Here is a 26,001-nt window from a genome sequence, read left to right on the forward strand (position 1 = left end):
AAGTATATTACCTCAAAAGAAATTCACGAGTGTGAGTTGAGATATTTGCCAATTGAAAAATTGTGTTGCACTTTGGTTTGGAAAAGACAAGATTGAGGCAATATATTTTGTATCATACAACCTGGCTAATCTCAAAGTTGGATCCTTTAAAGTATATGATGGAGTCAAATGCCTTGAATGGAAGGATGGCTAGGTGGCAAATTTTACTTTCTAAATTTGATATAATCTACAAGAGTCAAAAATTGAAAGGGAAGCGCAATAGCAGATTTTCCGGCCACGTGTCTAGAAGATTATGAACCCTTGAATTTGACTTCCCAATGAAGGAATAGTGCATGTGGCAATTGTTGAGGAGGACAATACAAAAAGTCACCGTTGGAAATTGAATTTTGACGAGCCTCAAATGTGGGTAATGGAGTTAGGGCAATTCTAGTATCCCTGGTGGAGATCATTATCCATTCACATGTAAATTGGATTTTGATTGTAAATAATATGGCGGATATGAAGCATGTATCATGGGGCTCGAGCGATATAGAGGAGGATCAAATCATTGGAAGTATATGGAAATTGCATTGGTAATTTACCAACTTTGAGGTGAATCGAGACAAGAGATTCCAAATTAATCAATTACGAGGGCTAGTGTTGGGGTTAGTTAAAGAGTTTGATGATATTACTTTCAATTATCTCCTCGTGATGAAAACCGGATGGCGATGCTTTGGCTACTTTGGCTTCGGTTCTCTATAGACCAATTAGAAAGGTGTTGCCCAAGAGAAGTTTTGACAGATGTTCGATAAGCATAGAGAGCAAATGGTAACTTCTCATGCCAATCTCGTAAGTTTGGTCATTTTCCCCACAATTTTCTTGATATTTTGTTGGTCGCTTCCATCATTGAGGACCTGTTTGTGTAAGAGTGCAAACTAAATTGTAAATCTTTAGTGTTTATGCCTAAATTCCAAGTAAGATTTAGAGGTAAATGTTTTTTTTTGAAGTATAAAAGTAAGATCTCTATACTTATTGGGAAGTGATAAAATGATTCTCCTATGAATTCAAGATAGTAGAATTACTCACCAACTAGGCTTTGTAGACATAGGAAATTGAAGTGCACAAATAAACATTGGTGTTCTTTATGTTTTTGTTTGCACAATTTATCGCAATGCCATGCCGTAATGACTCTGCATCAAGCACTTCCATTAATGTTGTGTTTTCAATGAACAACAACTTTAGGTAGCAACATTTTGTTTTAATGGAACTAAACCAATAACCCTCATTTAATCAAAGTAAGTAAAATTATATATTTTTGGGATAAATCTCAAAACTACACATGAATTTTGGTTCAATTGTAATGTTATATATGAACTTTGATTTTATGCAATTTTATACATGAAATACTAATTTAATTCATTTTTTAAATTGCTAACACAATTATCAATATAATACCATTTTAAGTATACATATTGCAATACAAATAATTATTTATATCTAGTCTAAAAATATATTGATATATTTATTCCTTTAAATGTGTACAATTAAATCAAAATTAAAGTTTCACATGTACATTTGAACAACAATCAAAGTTCCAAATATAAAATTGCACCAAATCAAAGTCATGTATGAAATTAAAAATCGAATCAAGATTTATATATACTTTTTTTTTTATATCTAAACACACTTAAACCTAAATAACATTTTTCAAAACATTCCAAATCAATAAATAGATTGAAAAAAAATATATGATTGAGAAATAAAAATTAAAAGCTGAATCGAATTGATAGTTTTGTTTCGATGAATTCGATTTCACACGTATCTCTAAATTTATTTTGTTTTTAAAGTTATTGAATCGAAACTAAACTCAAATAATTCATTCAACTACTCTTAAATATAATATCTAATAAATTTGAGTGTGGAATGGTAACCTCAAGATCTAAGCTATAGCCTTTATATTAAATGAAAAAGAATATTTGATCCTAAAGGGTTAAGAAAAGTAAAGAATAGAAAATAAATAATTTCCATCTATAGAATAAAATGGAAAACCCTGATTGAAAACAAAAGGAAACCCAAATCTTCCAAAAGCAATTAAGGAATTATTGTTGGAAAGGTTAAAGGAAAACCCTATATCAGCTTTCTCAAAGAATTCTTAGCTCATTAAATGTAACAGAAAAACTATATATACAGTATTAATTTCAACCTTATTACCATCTAAATAAGCCTAAAAGAGAATTTAAAAGAAAAAAAAAAAAAAAGGTTGCAGCCTCTCATGGAATTCACTTATGAAGATTTTGAGCCTTTCTGCAAATGGAAAAGAGAGCCAAATAGTGACACCCTTGAGATACATCTTCCAGGTAAAGTGTGTGTATATATATATTTAAATCAACCATTTGCCTGTCTCATTTGTTTATGTTTTTAAATATAATTACCTTAATCGATAACCTTTAATATTAATTGAATCGTCGATCAACTTTTGAACTAACTTAACGTAAGTCAATTCGATTGTTTAAGTTAATTAACCACTATTTTTATGTATTATAGTATAAATATATTTAAATTAAATAAAAATTTATATGTATTAAATTTTAATAATCAATAGCAACTGATATAATTGAGATTATAACTAATTAATCCACACTACTTCACTAAGTAGATCAATTATGAACTTTAATAATTGATAGCTAATCAATTTAATTGAGATCATAACTGATTTAATCGATATTAAGTGGTTATTAACAAATCAAATATCGGAATATGGTTATTTCCTATTCAATGTTAAATTTACTATTTAAAGTGTATTATGATGGGTGTAAATGAATATTTGATATTTGAATTTGTTTTTTTTTATTTCAATATAATATATAAGTGGTGAAAATTTTTAACTGAAATTGAGATTTTGATAAGTATTCTAATTTATAAATAAATAAATAAATGAGAAGTAATAAGATCTTAATTCCATTTGTGAAGTTAGAATTCTTTCCCACCAATGTATCAAATTGTTTAATTTTATATTTTATATTAAAATAGATGCAAAAGATTTCAATATTCCATCTATACTGCTATCAAAATTAAAGAAGAATATGGAAAAGACACATTTAGATAATAAACAGATTTTAAAGAAGAGATTGGAAATTGCAGGATTCAAAAGGCAGCAATTGCGAGTTCAACTGAGCAGTTCTGGGAACCTAGTGATCAGTGGAGAACGTGAATCGGACTCTGACGGAAAAAAAAGAAACCGATTCCGGAGAGAATTTAATGTTTCAAACGAAATAGAAGCAAACCAAATACAAGCAAAGTTCTTCAATGGCATTCTTTACGTGATAATGCCAAAGCGAAGCACAGCGGCAGCTGCAGGTGTGGATGTTAAAGCTTCAACAATGAATTGGAATAAAAGGTTGGCCATGGAAATCATTGCAGCAGTTTCGTCGGCAGTTGCTGTCGGAGTTTATGTAACCAAATATTGCCAATGTTCTCATCTTGGGAGCTAAGTAATTTAATTTACTGTGTAATTTCTACAAGTAAAGATTGTTAAGCAATATTTTCCCATGCAATCCAGGACGTAGTATATTTATGTAACGCATATTGATTATGATCTTTGATATTGGAAATATAATATATATATATATATATATATATATATATATGCATTTATATTTATATTTAGGTAAAAGAAAGTTTTAACATTTGTTTTCATGGTTTGTAAAAGATTTATCAAAGAATCGAATTATTCGTTTGTTCATATGAACTGTGTTTTGAAAGATATTTACAAATTTGAACCGAATTCACTTGGATTAAAGGGAAGCTATACTATATAACAATTGATATTTTTCAGGCCCCAAGAAATAAAAACCGAGGCTCCGAGCCATATATTAAAATTCCATTAAATAAATTATTAATTCTTTTATAAAAATAAAAACAATATATTAAAATTGGTTTAATAATTAGTTGAATCAATTTTAATTCGTTCAATTAATTCATACTGGTTTGTAGTTTAATTTATCTAAAGTACATGTCACATCATATTTACACTTTCATTTTGGTCACCCAAATTTTAGATCACTTTCATTTTGGTATTGTAATATTCTTCTCCCAAGTAGAGATCTTAGCACTTTTCTAACTAACTTGATGTTGGAATATTTTTCTCCCAAGACAAATGCTTGATTTGACAGTCACATAATTTAGCATATAATTCACCTATGGTTTTTAAATCTTGCATCATAGACTCTCAAATATAATGGTTAACATTTGCATTTTGGACTACCTAACAATCAATGTTGGTTCCCTCATGAGTAATTTGTAGAATGTGCAAGTGCTTTGACAATGGTGCACTTTGAGATCCTCTTGAATTCTTGTTGGTCAACTCCACAAAAATTGCATCGTGCTTTGGGGTTAACATTAGCAAGGTGTTCTTCGTGCTTTTCTATAAGAATAGGCGCCAAGTCTTTTCATCAATAGACTTGATATATGCCTTTATATGTGCCCTTCTAATGGGTATAATTTTCACAATCCAATATCGAAGACGGGTGATTGATGATCATTTCATAACTTGAAAATAGCAACACCAAGAATCTCCACTATCTATGTTAAGTGAGCAACTTTAATACCAATCATTGACTGAACCAATTGCAAAATTAAAAGAAGCGAGTATTAGCAAAAGTGACAACGAAGTGTGCACTTTTGATCAAACATGACAACCACAATAAAATAGTGGACAGAAAATTGTTTATGCAATTTGATTTTCTTACGTTGTAGAGCTTAGTTTAGTGAGATGAATCCATTAATTTTGAAATAAATACAACCAATGATCCTAGTTCTAACACACCCCTAATAAGAATCCTCACTTTTGTATTTCAAAGACTAGACCTTTCATCACTATATTCTCTCCGATAATTTAGCTTGTAAAACCAATCACTAAGAGGCTTTACACAAAATGCACTATCATAAATAATGTTTCTTATTGAAAAATAGGTGCTCTAAAAAAATCAATACATCTACCTATAGTCTCTCAAATATATAAATAAATTGAGACTTACTAACATATTAAAGATCAATCACAATCTCTTCCAAAAAGTAGTTAAAATAGCTAAATACAATATAATAATAACCAAAGTAAAATAGATTGTTGGCATATAAGTCTTCAAGCTTTGGTCCGATCCAACTTCCTTGATCTAAGGGATTTATATAAATGATCCGATCCAATCCTTGGATAAGTTTCTCCAAGTGAATTAAGTGTCATTAATGGGTTTGAATTATTCCATGATATCAACACAACCCCAAATTTTGTATCAATAAATTGTCAATATTTCAAATAAGACAAATTATTTTGTCGCAGTTGATAAATGAAAATGAATACTTCCATTAACACATTGCAGCAACTTCAAATATATCAACCTACACAATTAAAATATACCAACATGTGTTTCTATTGTACATAATTGTGGATTTTGTTAATTGTGACTTGTTGTAACCTATTATGTCATGCTCATTAACCCTTTTTCATACAAATGTTTTGATACAAGTCATTAAGCATTCCATTTTAAAACGAATAAACATGTTTTGAACAAATTTCCAATTTTCTTTATTGTCCAAAAATTCTAAAATAAGGCAATATCTAATATTTAGGAATTAAAAATCGTGCTCAATCGTCTTGGGTATGATTTTTTCGTGAACTAAATATTTAGATAACCTTTATAATTTTAGTATACGAGTTTTCAAAAGTCAAAAATCAATCGTATTTTTAAAGGTATAAAGGATTGTATCCAATCGATCTGGTATGATCTGCATATCTTTGAAACGAGAGAATTTTGACCGCTAATTTGAGCTATTTAAACATTTTAAAAGAATCATATTTTGGAAAATCTTTTCTTTGAAAACCTTTTGATATAAGGACAGACATCAAATCAATTTGGTACCAATTTTTGGGCGTAATGAGGGTGCTAACCCTTCCTCATGCATAACCAACTCCGAACCCATTTTATTTGATTTTATATGAACCAAAATTATTTTTCATTGAATAAAGCGTTTTAGTAGGTGGCCCAATCACACCTAAATCAAGAGATTGGTGGCAACTCCAAATTTTGTTTTCAAAGTCGATTCCCATTGTTTTCAAAATAAAAGAGGGTTTCACACACTACAATTAACTTTTTTATAACAATCACTTTTTATAACAACATTTTATTATATAAATAATTTTCTTTTATGTTTTATTATTATCCTCTATAACAATAATATCATAAAATATGAAGTACACTCTTTTTTATTAAACTATTTCTCTATAACAATCTTAAATTTTAGTAAAATTAGTTTTATTCTTAAATGAAATAAAAATAGTAAATTTTAGTTAAGATATTATTTAGAAAATATTTTACTAAATAAAATTTTTTAATGAATGAAATTATATCTACAAATGTTATTCAATATATTAGTTAAATCTCACTAATTAATATTTTATTAATATGTTATAGCTTTTAATTTAAAATATATTTTTAAAAAATTGAACTATTTTCGAATATTAAATGTTATAATAAATATATAATAATCATCTTTCTATAAAATCTAAAATTTTAACAAACAAATAAATTTTACTATACAAAAGTTGAGTTTAATTTTAATGAGTTTCAGATTAATTTGATAACAAACCTTCATAAATATAACTTCTCCATTAGGAACTTTGTTGAACATATCTCATCCTACATGCACCACACTAACATCAACAAAATATATTATCAAAGTTCATGGAGGAAACTTTAAACAAAAACTTATTCATAGTTTTGTATAATTTATAAACAAAACATTTATGCTTGTAAACTACTTGAATCCGAATATTTATTCATAGTTTTGTATAGTTTTGAATCAAATATTTCCTTCGGAGGGAAGGCCCTTTAGGTTTTTGGTGGTTGGATTGAGCATCCAAATTTTGATAGTTTTTAAAAGAAAATGGGATTATTCTAGTAATATGTCGAATCTCTTGGAAAGATCACTCTAGATTTGAAGGATTGGAATAGACAGGTTTATGGCAATCTCTTCGCTAAGAAGAAAGATCTTTTCAAAAGGATTGCTAATATTCGAAGCTAAGGGAGTTCTCGGATCTCATCATCTTGATCAAGTGGATTTGTCTCTCAGACAAGAACTCGAGGATGTTTTGCACCACGAAAAACTTCGTGGAAGCAAAAAGCGAAATGTTTGGTTGAAGTTTGGAGACCGAATCGAAATTTTTCCATACCGTACTTCGATGAGGAGGAAAAATAATCGTGTTACTTTTTTAAACTCGATGGCAATTGGGTTTATGAATTTGAGGATATTGAAGATGAGGCTAACAAGTTTTTCAAAAGCGTATAGAGATATTCTTGTACCTATGGGAACTTTACCTCGAGCGGTTTTCCTCAACTTGATCCGGTGATATCGCTTTTTGGAAAGGCGGTGACGAATGAGGAGATTAAGAAGGCTATGTTTGATATGGCTCCATTGAAAGCTCCAGCGGATGGTTTTCATGCGTTGTTCTTCGAGTAGTGGGACACTTTAGGAGGAGCGGTTTGCGATTGGGTTCAAAAGGTTTTTGACGGAAATCCTATTGATTCCGATTTAAATAATACTCTAGTTGTTCTTATTCCAAAGATTCGAATCCGTAAATTTTGGTCATTTTCCTATTAGCTTGTGTTCGTTCTCTATAAGTTAATGATAAAGGTTATCGCAATCGATTCAAACTTATCTTCTCTAAGATAATTACTCGAACAAGTTGGTTTTATTCTTGGAAGGAACATTAATGATAATATTATTATTGCTCAAGAGGTGATCCACACCATGAGGAGCGGAAAAGCGAAAATGGATGGCTATTAAAATCGACTTGGAAAAGGCTTATGCAGTCGGATGGAATTCATTGAAGCTTTTCTTGACGGCGGTATCCCGATTATCTTATTAATGTTATTATGCCTTCTATCTCTAATGTCTCTATGCAGGTCATGTAGAATGGAGTTCCTTTATCTAAATTAAGACACGTTAGAGGAATCCGGCAAGGGTGCCCCCTCTCCCCTTACCTTTTTGTACTTTGTATGGAGTGGCTTGGTCACTCAATTCATGCTATTTCGAAGGTAAATGGAACCCTATTCGATTATCTCGAAATGGGCAGCTATCTCGCACTTATTTTTTGCAGATGACTTGGTTATATTTAGTAAAGCTGATTTAAGACATGGTGAAGTTTTAAAGTCCATCCGACGATTTACTTACTTGCTGGACACAAAATTAATGCAAGGAAGACCAACATCTTTTTCTCAAAAGGAGTAGATGAATCTATGGTGAATATGATTAGTAATAGATTTGGATTTCAACAGGTCCACAATCTTGGTCATTATCTTGGAGTTCCTCTCTTTCACCAAAGGGTTACCAGCAGTACTCTTCAGTTTATAGTGGAGAAAGGTAGTAGTAAACTCAAAATTGGGAAGCCAAAAAGCTCTCGTTATGGCGTGTTACTTTAGCACAATCATCCTTTTATCTATACTAGCTACTTCATGCAAACCATGATGATTCCTAGGAAAACTTCGTGATGAGATTGAAAGTTTGGTCAAACATTTCATTCGGGGTCTTTTGAAAGGAAAAGAAAGATGTCTCGATTGGTTGGGAGTCTATCGCCAACCAAAAATATGTGGAGCTTAGGGCTAAGGAAACTTGAGATCGAATCTATCTTTTTAATGAAACTGGGTTTCAAACTAGTGTCAGACAAGGAAGTTTTTTGGGTCCGTCTGTTAAGGTCGAAGTATCAAGTGAAGGATGAGGTACCAGAACATATTGGCAGGCCTAGGTGCTCTTTTCTGTGGAAATCTCTCTCCAAAATATGGTTGTTATTTTATGAGAAACTACTTTGGTCTATTGGAGATGGTCACAAAATCCGTTGCTGAATGGATAGTTGGATTCCTGGAATTGGTCCTCTATGTCGTTACATTCCCCCTAACATCAATATGGACCCTAATTGTCTTCTTCATGAAATGATATCTGAGGATGGCTCGTGGAACCTTAATCTTTTTGGGTTTGGAGTGCGGAAAATGTGATTCAAGCTATTAAGGGCATCCTCCTCCCCACTTTTCGAAAGTCTGATAGAATCGCATGGAGTCATTCTTCGTCTCGGTGTTTTACGGTTAAATCTGCGTATAAAGCCATTAAAGAAGGAGACTAGAATTTGAGAAATGAGAAATGGAAGATTGTTTAAAAGTATCCTGGTCCTCAACGAGTTCAGATTTTTCTTTGACGATTGTAAGAAAGACTACTTAGTAATGTTGAAAGATTTAGGAGGGACTTTGGATGATCCATCTTGTCATATCTGGGCATGATTCGGAGGATGTTTTACATATTCTTCGTGGGCCTACTTGCTAAGGATGTTTGGGCTCGGGTTAACCTGTAAGTATTTTCCTAATTTTTCTCCACACTTTCTTAAGATTGGATTCTTCACAATTTGTAGGTTAATGGCTTGATTCATGAATGGGGAGCTAATTGGGCTTGTCTTTTGGTCACTTGAGTTGGCGTATTTGGAAAAATCGGAACTTATACATTTTCAATGGCAAACCTTGGAGCTCAAAAGAAATGGTCCAAAGATCATATAGCTAGGCTTTGCGTTCTTCTCTACATCTCAAGTTGATGCATCGTTTGGTACCGAGACTACCTCTGAAGCACATCTCGAGGACAGTGTATCTCAACAATGATGGAGCAGTTCACCGGATTCGCTTTCTTTGCCGGCGTCGTTCGTGACAAATCGAGGAACCTGGATTATTGGTTTCCATAGATTTCTTGGCAAATGTTCAATTTTGATGCGGAACTTTGGGGCATTCGGATGGCCTCAAACTTGTCCAACGAAGAGCTTATGATCAAGTTATTATCTTTTAATTGCTTGGAAGTGGTCAAAGCTATTAATGGTGCTCTATACAAATTCAAATTCGCTCTTATCCGTCGCATCCATAATATTTTATCTCATGAAAGCCCGTGGTCTCTACATTATATTCCAAGAGAACATAATCATGGTGCGGATTATTTAGCTAAACAAGCCTTGTTAGGAAAAGAGAATTTGCAAGTCTTTGATGTTCCTCCTGAAGGAATTCACAGCCTTCTTGATAGGGATAGGACTATGAGTGTTATACTTACATATTAGTTGTTTTTTTGATTTTCTTGTATCACCAAAAAAAAAAAAGGAAGATATTATTCTACTCAATCATTGTAGCAAGCTGAATTTATATAGTCTATTACTTGACTTGCTATGACTCACAAGTCTCATTGAAGTTTTATTTTCGATTACACCATAGATTTATAAATATTTCATTCAAAATAAAATTTGAGCTCAAACACAAATAATTAAGTTAGAGTTAATTTCGAAAATCAAGCTTATTCTCTATTATGTAATTAAGTTTCATCTAAAGGCTCAAGTAATTTATTTTCTTTTATATAAAATTAAGCTAAATTTAAAAAGTAAAACTCAATTAAGCTTCAATCGAACTTTAAACACTAAATTTTCATTAAGCCCAAATATTTCACAATTTGTAACTTGACTCAATTCCATCATATTTTTTAATAAAATAAAATAAAATTGAGTCAATGGTATGATTACCTGGAATACTGGGTGCATCTTTAACAACAAAGGGCAAATCAAAGTTATTGCCCTTAATTCGATGGTACTTTGAAAATGATGAGCTTAAGATTTGTGCCCCATCCTCCTCCCATCAACCACTTGGGTTAAGCCTTCAAAACCCTTGTAGATTTGTAGGGCTTTATTCATGACTATGGCAGTGTGGTTGGACATTGTATGGTTGAAATTATTGGCTAAATTTCTATCTTTTGTAACCGCCTCAAACAAGTCTCCCTAAATCCCTCACAAATGACAACCCACCTTCCAATGTTGCCTCTTTCAAGAAGTTCCTACACAAAATTTTACATGATTTAATGAACCCAAAGAAAAATACGGTGATTAAAAATTTGTTTGTAATTTGCAATTTTAAAATCTTGATAGTTAATATAGATATGCAATGCCTCGCCTAAATTCATAAGATTAATGCCCTATTCGGCTTTAAATTAAATATATATATAAAGTCAAGTTAATTTAAAATAACTTTAAAGTGAAGCTATTAAAGACGAGTAACAAATTCCATAAAATTTCAAAGATATAGAAAGTGATGTTCAAAATAGTTAAAAGACCAATTTAAATAGCAATCACAACAGGAAATCATGATAAAGGTTTTGAGAGTGAACATGGATTTAAGTAATATCTAGAGTGTCACATCACGATAAATATATCAGAAATTGTATCACATGTATATGTATATAAAAATAAAAGTTCAGAACACAAATTTGTATTTAAGAATAACATATAATAAATAATGAAACAAACGTGTAGTTTAAAACTAATTAATCATAACAACACATAAAATATATATGATATTAAAAAAGTTAGGGAAATTTTGAGTAAAACAAAATTTAAACACAAATACATCATATTAACAATATTAAATGCACTAAAATTGATAATCATGATGTTGTCATCAATTGTAAGTTAGTGTCAAGTTGACTTATGATACCAACTCAGTTGGTGACATTATCTATATACACAAATTTGGTGAGAGAAAACATTTTATGTTAAAAGTTAATATTTTTAAAGTTTACTCAAGAATTATTATTGATATAGTGGTAATGAATTTGTTTAGAAATCTCATTGGGGATCAGCATATAAACAATGAGAAAGAAGGAATAAAGAAAATTAGGCACACAAATTTATGTGGAAAAACTCCTCCAATCAATAGGATAAAAACCATGGGCAAATGAGACTTCACCAATGAGAAAACAAATGAAGAGTACAAGATGAAGAAATTCAAAACAAACCCTAACCCCCAATACAAAGCTCTCGCTAAAACACAAAATTCTCTTAAACGCTCTAAAACTCTCTTTTGATTTTCTCTTTAAAGTTGTGTTATTATCGCCTATTAGAATTATAATGGCTTTATTTATAGGCTAAAAATAGATAGTAAAACTTCTCTAGAGTAACCAGAGATTAATTGGGAAAAATAACCCTATTGAGAGTATAATATGTAATTGCTTTAAGTTTGGAATTCACTTTGTGTCGTTGTGATGTCATAGGCTCCTCGTCACGCTACCGCCTCTGTTTCAAATGTTGTCGTGTCGTTGTGACATCGTGTAATTTCTTGTTGTAACCTCGCCTTTGCTTTGATCGAAAAATACGATACACACTTCACAAATCTCTACATTGACTCATATTTTAACGTGCATCTTTTTTTGTGCCCCGTTATGGGCGTAACTTGATCTTGGAAAGATACTAACCAAGTCCAAATGGTGTTTGAACTTGGAAATTTGAAAACTCTTATTCAAAACAATGATACCTTTCTTACTCAAATGACCAAGTCGTATATGTGATAACTGAGTTGACTCTAACTCCATAATAGACGAGAAAATTACTACTACACCAATCATTGTTGAACCCCGCCTAATATATAGACTGTCGATTTTTTGACTTTTCACCAAAAAGAGAGCTCCATAAGATACTTCAACTAGCTTATATGTGGAGAACTTGTCCTTGTTGGGACAAGTAAGAACACTTCGAATCTAGGATCCACTCGAACGTAAGCTTAGACCTTTCAGTCGTAGACACCAACAACCAATCATCACCCTTATCCTCAGCCACACTAGCATCGACTACCTTGACTTTTCTCTTTTCTATTTCATTCCTCTTAGTAGCCCTCCTGTTCTTATTTTGTAGCTTATTACATTATGCCTTAATGTGACATAATTTCTTGCAATAGCCACAAGTCTTGTCTTAATTCCTTGACTTCGATCTGTTTCTCACAACCAAAACTGAGGCTTGCCCATTTAACTTGCCATTCAAACCTAACTCATTGTCGAGATTGTCTTTGCTCAACAAGTTTCCCTTTACATTGTCAAACGAGAGTTTATCTCTACCATAAATCGAGGTATCCTTGAAAATCTTATATGAAGGGGTAAGAGACAATAATAAACAACAAGAAATAAAGAATAAAGAAAATTGGGCACACAAATTTTCGTAAAATAACTCCTCCAATCAAGAGGATAAAAAACCACGAGAAAAGGGGACTTTACTAATGAGCAAACAAACGAATAGTACAAGATGGAGAAATTCAAAATAAACCCTAACCCCGAATACAAAGTCTCTAGCTAAAACACAAAATTCCTTAAAGCTCTCTAAAACTCTTTATTGATTTTCTCTCTAAAGTTGTGTTATTATCTGCCTGTTAGAATTATAATGGCTCTATTTATAGGCTAAAAATAGAGGATTAATTTAACTAAAAATTTTCTGGAGTAATCAAAGTTTAATTGGAAAAAGTAACCCTGCTAAGAGTATAAAATTTGGAATTTTTCGCATCGTCGTGACATCCTAGGCTCCTTGTCATGCCGTTATCGCCTTTTCTTTACCTCTGTTTCAAATGTTGTCGCGTCGTTGTGGCGTCGTGTGATTCCTTATCGCAATGTTGCCTCTTCTTTGACTCTAGTTTGACTAAAAATGCGAGACACACTCAGTAAATCCATTAAATAGGAGTTTAATCCCTAGACATGTTCATTTTAGTTTTGTCGAGAAAATTTTGGAAATGAGTGATGGAAGTGCCCACTTTGGTTAATCATTGCGGTGAACATTGTACTTGTCTTATTTTTTGGCATATTTGATAAAAATATTCTAATGATTTGCTTGTCCCTTTTTAGGATTTTGTATAGCCAATCTCGTGTTTATCATTAGAGAAGAGATTGAATCAAACAAGAGTAATTTTAAGTATTCTTATGTAATTTACTTAGCTTGTATCTTTGAGATATGTTATCCAAGAAGATATGGGCTGACTTTATGATCTTTTGTATCCTTATATTAAGGCTTGTGAAAATGGATGTGTGCTTTAAATATGAAAGGCTTGATCAACCTTGATAGAGGTTTGTTGTTGAGGCTATTTATGTTAAATAAGTGACTAGCATTCAATAGTGTCTCTTAAACGCCACTTAGGTAGTGAAGTTACTTTCCATAATTAAGTTGGCAATTTAATGAATCAAAATCTTTGGACTAGTGAATGTGCTAATATGTTGAAGATTGTATGGTCCATCCATAGAAAACAATCATGGACATTGAAGATTGGATGGATTCAAGTGAATCAATTCAACCCGTGTTATGTGAAGAATTGATTGAGATCTTGTTGCTAATTTTATGAGACCATATCTTCATTAGATTATTCTTTTATTCTTATATTATGTAATTTCTATTTTAAGGAGTTACCTTGTATTAATTTAATTTCTATTTTAGCAAGTCGAAACCTATATATGCTTTGAGGATTTTCTAGGTTTAGTAAAGAGCTTTACTAATAGCACTTTATTTTATTCATTGTGGAATTATTTTGAGAGAGTGCAATTGAATTGAAAACTAGTAGAATTTACAATATGAATTCTTAGGGGAGAATTTAGAGGTGAGTGTTTAGAGTGTAATTAACTAGTTATATTTTGGATTAAAGATAGTGGAATTACTTACTAAGCTAGGCTTCCTAGGCGTGGAAATCGAATTGTGTAAACAAACTTTTGTGTTAGTTGTTATTTTTAACATAGATTTCATTGTGTCAAGTTGTAGCGACTTTGCAATCGGAACTTCTATTCAACTTGGACAATTCAAGCAATTAACGACTTTAAGTGGTAACAATTGGTATCAAAGCCTCTCACTTAACATAGCTAACAATGTTCCTAGTGTCAATACTTGCTTGAGATGGAAGAAACTTTATTATTTTGACCCTTATGTTGGATGGAGCAAATTATACTTATTGGAAAGCTAAAATGAAAGCTTTCATAAATTTTGTTGATTAGGAAGCATGAAAATCAATTTTCAAAGGCTGGAAGCAGCCTTACTATTAATATTGTTGTCAAAACTTCCATGTAGAAACCACTTGGAACACCGAAGAAAGGAGGCTTGCAAATGAAAACTCAAATGCCCTTAATGCAATCTTTTACGTTGTTAATTTCCAAGAGTTTGATTAATCCTAGAGATAGTTGATGAATGAACTTTGGATCGATGCCCCAAGTGTAGTATTTTCGTCAATATACACTTGTAATTTTTTGACAGATTGATTAATAAAAAAATTCATTGATTATATTAGTATACTTTGTATAATCTTCCTCACATGATTTTTGCATAAAGCAAAATAGAAACAAATGTTGCTCATTGGATGTTTAATGTTTAGCTAATACTAAACGATATTACGTGGTCGGATCGTATACGGAAAGACAACTTGTATTGGTAGATGAACCTAAACATGTCATTAGTCCGAACGAAAATGTGCAAACCAATTAAAAGACTAATATTTTTTCTATTAAGTCCAATTGGGGAGATGCCTTGTCTTTGGCATCAGAGCTGATGACTGCAAGAAGATAGACACATATGTGATTGACTGGATTGACTGTACATCAGGCATGACCCAAGCAAAATAGATCCTAAATCCATTTATGGATTCGTTCACTTGTGACGTTCATAGTGTGGCATACCTAAATCTTGAGTGGATGGCGGACTATGTATGCGTGAGTCATACACTTTAATGTAAGTAAAAGCACGAGTTTAAATAGATAAGGCGAAAGGTGGTGCGTTAGGTGTACGGCTTTTGTAGTATAAAGCGTCATTCACAACAATGAAATCCATTGCCTAAAACATGGGTAAATGATATCCTCTCATTGGCATTACATGGTTCATGAAAAGTAAACGTGGCCATGGGTCATCCGTCTTTGTGATGGATGACTTGATCAATAATTGATAGTGATTGACTTTTCATGAAGGAATATGTAATAGTTACCATGAGATAAAACATGATCATATTGGGAGAGCATATATTATCCTAAAGAGATCAAGGATATCCTATGAGAGTAACACACTAATGACAAGGTCATTGGATGAGCACTGAGTAATTGCTTTCGTAATGGTATGTTGTTGGGGAGAGCTCAATCACGATACTATAGTAGAATGACTTTGTGATTAAATAAGTTTATAATTAATAGGTGAAAAGCCATAACTTAATTACAAATCATTTTATCCTCAATTACATATGTCCAATTGGTCTCTCCGTTAACTTGTTGAAACTAGAAATGAATTGCGTGTTTGAATAAACATGAACCGAATGAATAGAAAATGAAAAATGAGAAACATTCAGGAATGATTATGGTTTTCTCTAAAATGGAGAAATTGGATCATTTGAAAATGAATGTAGGTTTCCAAAAATGGAAATTTAAATGAAAATAAAAATGGAAATTTGCAATCCTATATAGTATTACTTAAAAATGATGGAAGAATGAGTTTATGTTTTTGGACTGCTTTGAAGCCTAAAAATGAAAATAAAGCATTCAGTCATAGTGAACATGTTGAGTTATGACATATTGAACTAATTTTCTCAAAATTTTATTGGGGGTAAAATCGTCACAATTTTATTGGGGTAAAATCATCAAAATTATACTGGAGTAAAATTGGGATGAGAAAATTATTTAAGATGTAAATATTAAAGTTTATTTTGGGAAATAGAAAAATTGAATCGGGTTTGATCATATTATAGAGTACTAGGTCAAAAAAGCCTCGATGTGACCCTTCATATAACATGAAGGAGGCGACAACCCTAATAGAAATATAATGGTGAGTCGTTCATCCCTCTCCTACTCTAAGTAGGATTATTTTCTACTTAAAATAAATCTCTACAACTCTACAAAGGTTCTACCTTCTCTTTATAAGAAGATGGCACGTAGAGCTTTTAATACAACATTTGAGAGATTATTATTCTAGAAAAATAAAGAAAATTTATTCTTAACTTATAAACATATTTTTAGAATAACAATTTTACTGATTTCTACTAAAGAAGAGAATTTTGGTTTACACCTTGAAAGGAAAACTTTTTCTAGTTCTATATTTTGATTCAATTGGTTCGAGCCCATACTCGAAACAATTCATGATCAAGAATAGTAGAGAAGATCTTTTGGTTGAAAGCTAGAAAACATTTAGGATCTGCTTATCCAAAAACACGGTATGAATTTGGTTAAAGTTTATTACTATAAATATAACAAATGGGTCAATTTTTGAAATTTTAATTTTCTCTGTGCAAGAAAATCGTTTCCAAACCGGTTTTTCCTACAAGAACCAACACAATGAAATAATTGAAGCTATGGATGTTGACACCAAGTTTGAGACTCGAGGATGATGGATAATGAAACTATTAATGACTTTTATGCAAGGTTTTATAACTTGTCAAATCAAGATTTTGCTCTTGAAATAAATCTTCAAACTCGAAGTTGGTGAGAAAAGTCCTTGATCTCTACACGAGATTTGCAATCAAGGTGATGACTATTGAGAAGGCAAAGGACCTTGATTAATTGCAGATTGATGAACTCATAGGTTCATTTGAAACTTTTGAGATGAACCATAGTGAACCTACAAAGAGCTGATCCAAAGGTGAAAGAAATATTGTTTTTCAAGTGGCAAAGGAAGTGCCTACTTCCGTGGCACATCGCATGGTCAAGTAAGAATTTGTTTAGAGGAAATATGAGAGGCATAAGGAATACAAGAACATAGGAAAATAAGGATTATGCGCACAATTGTAGTATGGTTTTCATATCAAATTACATTTTTATAAGATGTTGAAAGATCTAAGAATGATAAATTCTAAAAGAAAAGTTCGAGTCACCAAGATTCAACTAAAAATAGACATGGGTGCAAAAAGATTAGAGGTTGATTAATGCACAAGTGAAATGTGAAATAGAAACTAATGTAATAACTTTTGAAAATCAACATATAGATATTTCTACTCTCAAGATCTTGTGGTAAATAACCTTGTTCTTCCATGAGTTACATGTCCCACATACAAAATTGTTGATAAGTTAGCATCCTTTGCACCTTGTTGAAATATCTTATCGAGCGGAGTGAGTTGATGCTATAACTAAGGAGAGTGTGTTTATGGTATTAATAAGGATTTTTTCTTTTCCATGCTTATTATTTGTTTTGTTTATTCATGGTGCTAGTGCGTGTTATTACTTTGTGTTATTGATAAAAATTAGCTTATGGAGATGTTTCTTCAATTACAATTGCTTGAGGTTCTTTTGGAATTTTGTTCAAAAAAGGGGAGAGAACAAACCGAGTTAAAGGTTGAGTTGGAATTTGCTATTGCTGATGCTTGTGTTGTATTTATACTTGAAGAATTGCTTGTAGAATAGGTTGCATAGTTTTTGGCCAAAATACAAAAGGGAGATTGTTGAGGCAAGTTTTGAAATGGCTAATAGAAGTGCCCACTTTGGTCAATCACCGCCCTAGACATGAAACTTCTCTTATTTGTTTGTTTGTTTGACCAAAATATTTTGATGGTTAGCTTGTCTCTTTTGAGGATTTTTGTAGTCAATCCCATGTTTATCATTAGAAGATATTGAATAAAAAATATTACTTTTCAAGGATTCTTATGTAATTTACTTACCTTGTGTGATAAGATATGCTATCTAAGAAGATATGAACTGACTTTATGATTTTTATATCTTTATATTAAGGCAAATCAAGATGCATCAAGCTTACCTTGTGAAGATGGATGTGTGCTCTAAATATGGAAAGCTTGATCAACCTTGATAGAGATTTAATTTTTGAGGTAAGTTTTGGTAAATGAACTAAATGGCACTCAGTAGTGCCTATTGCAAACTACCACTGAAGCGTTGAATTTGCCATAATTAAGTTGGCAATTTAATGAAGTGAAATCTTTGGACTAGTGAATGTGCTAATAGGTTAAAGATACAATGGTTCATCTATGGAAAACAATATGTGGCTATTGAAGATTTAATTAGATTCGGTGACTCAATTTAACCAAGTGTTATGTGCGTAATTGATCGAGATTGTGTTGTTGATTTTAAAGACCATATCTTCATCTAATTGTGTTTTTATTAGTATATTATGTAATTGCTATTTTAAGGTGTTGCTTTGTATTCATTTAATTTCTATGTTAGCAAGTCAAACCTTAGATATGTTTTAAAACTAGTCTAGGTTTAGGAAGAGCTTTATTGAAAGCACTTTGTTTTCTTATTTGTGGAATTATTTTGAGAGAGTGCAATTGAATTGAAAGCCTTTAGGTATAAAGGTAAGATATTTAGGGAGTGATAGAGTGTGATTCAGTTGTTATATTTTGGATTAAAGATAAAGGAATTACTCACCAGCTAGGCTCAGAGACGATGGAAACCGAATGCAAACCTTTGTGTAATTTGTTATTTTTTACATTGATTTCGAGTGGCAGTAGTAGCTCTGATGACACTTCCATTCAACTTTGACAAGCAATTAACGACCTTAAGTGGTAACAATTTTTTATTTAAGAACTATATAAAATGTATGAAAAAGTAAAAAAGGCCATCGAAAAATAGCAATAGTCATTTAATAAAAGGATATATTAGTCATTTTCAAACCGAGTTAGTACCCTATTATCTTGTGACACCAACTCGATCAAGAGTTTTATTAATTGTATAAATATTTGCAATTACAATTTAAAATTAAAAAAATAACATGAAAATATAACAATTGAAAGGATTGGTTTATACTTGTGTAAAACTAATTAAATATTATACGCTTTTAAAACTTGTATGATTAGTGTCTTGACAATCAAACAATTGAATGCATCACTATAATTGTACTCAACATGTATATAAAATTTTGAATTGGCTAATATTTTTATCATATTAAATAAATATAATAATTTTATTAATATATATCTAACAATTAAAATTTATTGGTAAAAAATATTTTAGTCTCTAAATTTCAATATTGAGAAAATCGATTTAAATCAGAATAATTTAATTCTTGAAAATTCGAAAGTGAACAATTAAGGAAATTAATCACCACATGTTTTTGGTCAATTATTTATAATTTTAATTCATATAATAACAAATCAAGTTCTCAATATTTACATGTTTTTTTTTGTCAAGCAATATTTACGTGTGTAGTATTAACAAATTAAACCCTGAATAATTAAATGTCTTTGTTTTGTGTTTTTGTTTGGGAGTTCTCTTCCATCCAGTCCAATAGGGGAGGGCCATATCTTTTTGCTAAACGATAAACGATAGGGCTATATATTTCCATAGTAAGGTAAGCGCATTAAATTGACAGCAAACAAGGGACAATCCATCCACTGCAATATTTATATGTTTAATATTTACAAATTAAGCCTTCAATATTTATAGATTTAATATTATTATATCACTATTTATATATAATTGATGAAAAATATTAATTATAGTGATTAATTATTCTTAATTACTAATTTTCGAAATGGATGGAAATTAACTCACTACAATATTTTTGAAAGGGACGAGAGAGTTGTCATTACCAGAAATTTTTGGTTAAATGATCACTGATGTTAGGAAAAATATGATACAAAGAGTCGAAGAAAAAGAAGACTAACCAAGACTCGAACACATGTCTATCCATATTCAGATGCAGCATTGGAACTACGGAAATTCCATCTTCATTTTGAACAAAGTATTTGCCGATTGAAGCAATACCATATAATCTCGTCGTGTTTCCGTCTTCAGCGGTAGCAACCTTGCAATCCAAGACCGAATGGGCCGTCAGAAATCGAAGTATACGGTCGATGATTTCGGAAGCATTAGGGTTCTTAGCTGGAAGTCTGGAGACAATCTCAGCAGCAGAAACCATGGAACCTGGACCCGATTTCGCTATAATCTCGAATAAATCAAGATCAACGGCGGCTTTCAAAGCAAAAGGGAGCACTGTTGAAGTAGCGTATTGAATTGCCCGTAAACAATCTTCCTCTTCCTTTGTTGTACTTTGTTGTGAACTCATCATCCTGACTTTTAGTTTCCTGTAATTCTGGGTTTGGATAAGAATTTGCAGAAAGTTTAATCAAATGCACAGAAATTTATGAATAGGCAGTTGAAATGCATGCAGTTCTGAAACGACATTTATAGAAGTGGTAAACGTTTTTTTTTCCGAATTATATGGAGCCCACAAGGCTAGGATTTGGATTAATTTATTAAAATGATACAAGAAAATCTTTCATCTTATTAATTTTCACGGATCCAATTTTTATTACTTATCATTTAATGTTAACCTAAATTAAAAGTTATATGTATATTTAATGATTTGACATGATGAATTTTAATTTATTAAAATTTATTTCAAAATTTTATGATTCCAACAAAAATATAAAAACAGTATGTATCATTATTAATTTTCTATTTATTTATTTATTTATTGAAATTATTAGATTAAGATTTCAATTTACGATATGGTATATCAATTAATAGATGTTATTTATTACGAAGTTTTAGATTTTGATTATTAATGAATTCAATTTTATAAATTTTTATGTATTAATGATGTTTTTCAAGAATAAAATTTGCTCGAAGAAATCAGTAAAACGATTTCAAGTTTATTCACCCAAGACCTACAGCCTCACACCCACGGGTTCTCCCACAGTTATCATAGTTAATCCTCATTAAGAGACTTACCTACAACTTCAGACTTTTCTACATGTTTTCCTTCTCCTTACATTTTGGAAGATCTTTAAGCTACCTCGTTTACGCTTGTTCTTCTGTGCTAATCATAGCTCAATATCCATTACCTTGTCCTAGCAACTTTCAAGCTCGTCCTTTGGCAGACTTGGTGCCATAGTTAAGCTATGGTCATACTAAGTATGGACCCATGTTTAATTTCCTAACGGACTATCCAGTGTTTTATGTCTTAATGGACTCTATTGGTTGCCATAGACGAGCCATGGTCTTACACCTTATAATCCCCATGTTTATTGTCCCAACGAACTCTATTAGTTTCCATAGTCGAGCTATGGTCTTACACCTTATACCTTTTTTGAGGTGTCACACTGGAGGACCTTACTGTCGTTGTAGTATCAGGCCATATAGCTACTGATTGTCGTTGCGGTGTTACTCTATGGAACCTAATAATCGTCGCCACAGTATCACTCTAGTAAGTTAGATGATATCATTTTGTTTCATATTTAACGTTGATGCTTGAATATCATAGTGTCCGCTCCGCAAGGCTTAGAGCTTAGCACTTCACGGTTTTCACCCAGTAAAACTGAATTGTGAAATCTAACGGAAATTTCATTTTCCCTATCCATCCGCCCATTCTTCCATTTCTTTATTTCTATCTTTGATGCTCAAATACTGTAGTGTCCCCTTTTCAAGGATCAGAGTTTCGCACATCACAATTTGCACCCATAATTTTTGTAATGCCCCAAAGTATAGAAGGTTAGATGAAATGAGTAACCAAGAAATAAGCCTTAAGCTTGATGGTTAAGTAGCTAGTACACTTTTTGTGATCCTATGTTCAAACCCGTCTCTCATTTCTTTTCTTTTTAACTTTAGCAACCTAGGATTAAAACCACACTATAATAAATATTACATGAAGTAGAAAATAAACAAGTGTATGCTAACGGCCCAATTGGTTAAGCATTCTCCTTTCCTCTTTGGATTCCCAAGTTCAAGTCATGCCAACCTCACCTCTATTTCCCTTTTATTTTTACTAAAAAGGTAAAATACCCTACAACCCCTTAAAAGTTTAAAAATATAGCTATTTAGTCCTCTTTCCTAATTACGTTACAATTTTGATTTATTTCTTTCATTCCAATTACAATTTCTCCCTCTATTCTCTATGTATCTTCATATTTTCTTTTCTCCCCCCTTTTTTCATAATATTTCACATTATTTTGTTGTTAAAAATTATTTCTTTGCTTACCCCGAATCAAAATCAATCTCCATTAAAATGTTTTCTTACTGGTTGTCAAACTCGTCATTTATAACCTTTGTACCTTTATCAAAAAATCTATAAGTTTAACCCTTTCAATTAGTAGAACTCGTATATTCTGAAATAGCATCAATCCACATTAATACTTCAATTCGATTTCAATTTTTTTCAATTCTTTCCAAAATCTTCTATTAATCTTGATTAATTTTTGAAAAAAAAAACATTAACCTGTGTATAAATATCATTTAAAGAACCCACTTTAGGTACCCTGATAAGATTTAAATGGGAGGGACGTCACTCGCTCTTCTAGTGAAATGTGGGTGCTCTTTTACAAGCAAATTGGGGTAAAACTATGCCTAAGATAGGGCCACATGGGCATGTGGACCACATAGACATGTCCCCTAAAACCCTAGGATAGTTTGCTTCTCACACTACCAAGACCCCTTCATACTATTTGCCACATAGGCACATGGATCACACGACTCACCACACACCATGTGCCTTAGAAACCTTAGTGTGGTTCGTGAACTATACGACCGCCACACGGTCTTGTCTCTTATATAGCTTAATTTTCCAATTTCCACGACACAATTTGTTACACAACTTGGCCATACGACCATATAACCCCTCCACATAGCTTAAGGCATTGCACGGCCTAGCCACACGTGTGTGCCCTATTTTCAAATTATATACTTTTGACCCAAAATTTATGTTTTGTTCAGTTTAGTCCCTAATTAATTGTCAAATTGTTTTAATGTTTAATTTTGTTCAATTAAGTCCCTAATAGCATGTTTTATGTTAGAATCCATGATTGATTGAATTATCATGGTATTTATATACATAATTACATGAATTGTGAACAATTTATATATGACTATTGTATCTATACTTGCGATCGTACATACAATATGCCTTATGTTACTATTAATCCAAACACACGAAAAGTATTACTTTTACTACGAAATTGATTTGTCTCGACATATTAATTACTACAAATCAAGCTATTATGAGCATACTAGTGCTATTGTAGAGTTGTATCAAAAGCATATCAAATGTTATTGTATTGATCTATTTGAACATGTCATATTGCATTTCATAGGTGGGACAATATGTATGGAGGAAGTATTGGTAGTTTATCGCATTATTTTGTTGTGTATTGTTTTGTTCGAACATTTCATATTGCTATTGTATTGATAGATCCTATTTGGATTGTTTTTCTTGTGAACCCACAGCCAAAGGTAGATTCCATCTCTAGCGTTTTGTTGTGCATACACAATCCAACGACAACTATTATTTGCAAACATCTTGTGCATCCATAGCTAGTGGCGTTTTACATATTATTTTGTATAACCACATTCATAGGTAGATTCCATCTACAATGTTTTTGCTATCGTCTACAAGCGTTGACGGTTTATCGACAAACTATTGATGGTTAAAACCATAACCCGATGTGTAGGTGATTGGAGTTTTAGGAACTCCCATTGTGGTATGTAGCGGTGGGGTAAGATCTTTTCATTAAGCTGAAATAGTATGACATTCATAAAGCATGTGCATACAAACTGAATTTTCTATGATGACATATTTATACTTATGTATAAATTGTTAAGTGAACTAAAATATTGACATTCGAAATTGTTATGAATTCTAAGATACTATTGATGGTTAATCTAAAACCGATACTCGATTTGATAATTATCACATGTTATTATTTATTATGACTTATTGACTATTTGCACTGGTTTTGCTTGTAATGTTACTCACATTGAGCTTTATAGCTCATTCCTTTTAATTTCTATCTTTTCGGATAACCAACCGAGTTAAGATGCGAACACGACACTCAAAGGGCTCGGCTCAAATATGTTTTCTTATATAAACATTTTAGATTTATTATTTGATAATTTATTATTCAGAGATTGTATGGATTTATTTTTGAACTATGGCATGAGACTTATTTTTAAATAAACAGTTAACTTAATTTAACATATGGTTTTAATTAATTAAGCATGAAATATAGGTTTTATTAAAACTAAGTTAAAAATCACTTTCCACGTTAGTTTGTAAATAAATAGTGAGTAATAAATAAACTAAGTTTTCTTAAAGAAATTATTGTTACTTATGAAGTTAAACTAAAACATTTTTTTAATAACTCTTGACTTTTACGAGAATAGACTAAATTTTCTTTTAACACTAATAAATGTTTTAAGTTGACTATTTTTTGAACTTCAATCATACTAAGCCATCTTGGTGGTGATGTAATCTCCTAAATTCGAGTTTAATGTCTAGATTGGGTTGGGAAGGTTACAATTTGGATAATGGTAGCGGAAATTCTATTTCCCAAATCCAAATCTAACTTCATCTAACCCATCAATAATTTTCCTTCATACTCCATCAGTTATAAATATGCATTTCATGCACTTCACACACACTAGCGACACTATATACCCACACAGTACATAAAATATTTAAACATTGAGACATGGCCACTAGACAAATAACATTCGTTCTTACAACATTCACATGCTTCTATTAGTCTATGTACTCGTAGCATACCCTTTCAACACTTTTCATTTACATTCAAGTTTCTAAACACAATATGTTATAGACAAGAAGGTATTTGATCTAGAACCACAAGACTATAGATCACCTAAAAAGTAGAGTACATAAACTCACCTTACTTATTTTATCCTCGCACTTAGTTTGTCCAAATGCGAGCCTCTTTTGTCCTAATAGCTAAGCATGTCAACCATTTATTGGTTAAACTAAAGGCGTTCAACCCTTAAAACCCAAAATTCATAATGATCTGAAAGCTTTTAAGAGTTTTTACTCTACTTTTTTTAATCCACAAGTAAATAGAGGAAGGAAGCTTATTAGTTCCTCAATTTCTCTACTATCGGACTTTAATTCATACGATGGTTGTGACATGTAGAGCTTCCTTACTACACCCTCTTTTCTTCGAGCGTCGAAGAAGATGATGCTTTAGAAAGAAAAAATTGGTCAATAGGTGAGAAGAATTTTGTTTCACACACACACACATATATATTCCATTGACATTGTCTCCACAAACCAAAACAACCACTCAATTCTAATCATTTTGTATCCCATTATGGGACTAGTCAATTCAATGTAACTAAACCAGAGTTGAAATCCTACCATCCCCAATCAACCACTTAAGTTTCTAAATATCTAATTAGAGTAAAAATTTCTATTTCTATACAATCGCTCCCACTCTTCTTTGAGTTCGGGTCCTTAAGAGAATTGGGTAT

General features: G+C 31.6%; 2 protein-coding genes across 2 annotated transcripts; one reads left to right on the forward strand and one right to left on the reverse strand.

Moving 5' to 3' along the window:
• Window positions 1-2,053: 2,053 nt before the first annotated feature.
• LOC128288743 (16.6 kDa heat shock protein-like) lies at window positions 2,054-3,491 on the forward strand. The gene is made up of 2 exons (XM_053024932.1): window positions 2,054-2,336; window positions 3,121-3,491. The coding sequence occupies exons 1-2, from the start codon at window positions 2,252-2,254 to the stop codon at window positions 3,468-3,470; spliced, it is 435 nt and encodes a 144-aa protein (XP_052880892.1). The 5' UTR covers window positions 2,054-2,251; the 3' UTR covers window positions 3,471-3,491.
• A 5,462-nt stretch (window positions 3,492-8,953) lies between these two features.
• LOC128288742 (caffeic acid 3-O-methyltransferase-like) lies at window positions 8,954-20,815 on the reverse strand. Its single transcript, XM_053024931.1, has 3 exons — window positions 20,415-20,815; window positions 9,632-9,730; window positions 8,954-9,116 (listed from the first exon to the last, which is right to left on the reverse strand). The coding sequence occupies exons 1-3, from the start codon at window positions 20,813-20,815 to the stop codon at window positions 8,954-8,956; spliced, it is 663 nt and encodes a 220-aa protein (XP_052880891.1).
• Between the last annotated feature and the right edge of the window lie 5,186 nt (window positions 20,816-26,001).

Source organism: Gossypium arboreum, unplaced genomic scaffold, assembly GCF_025698485.1.
Source record: "Gossypium arboreum isolate Shixiya-1 unplaced genomic scaffold, ASM2569848v2 Contig00270, whole genome shotgun sequence".
In the NCBI taxonomy this organism is placed as follows: domain Eukaryota; kingdom Viridiplantae; phylum Streptophyta; class Magnoliopsida; order Malvales; family Malvaceae; genus Gossypium; species Gossypium arboreum.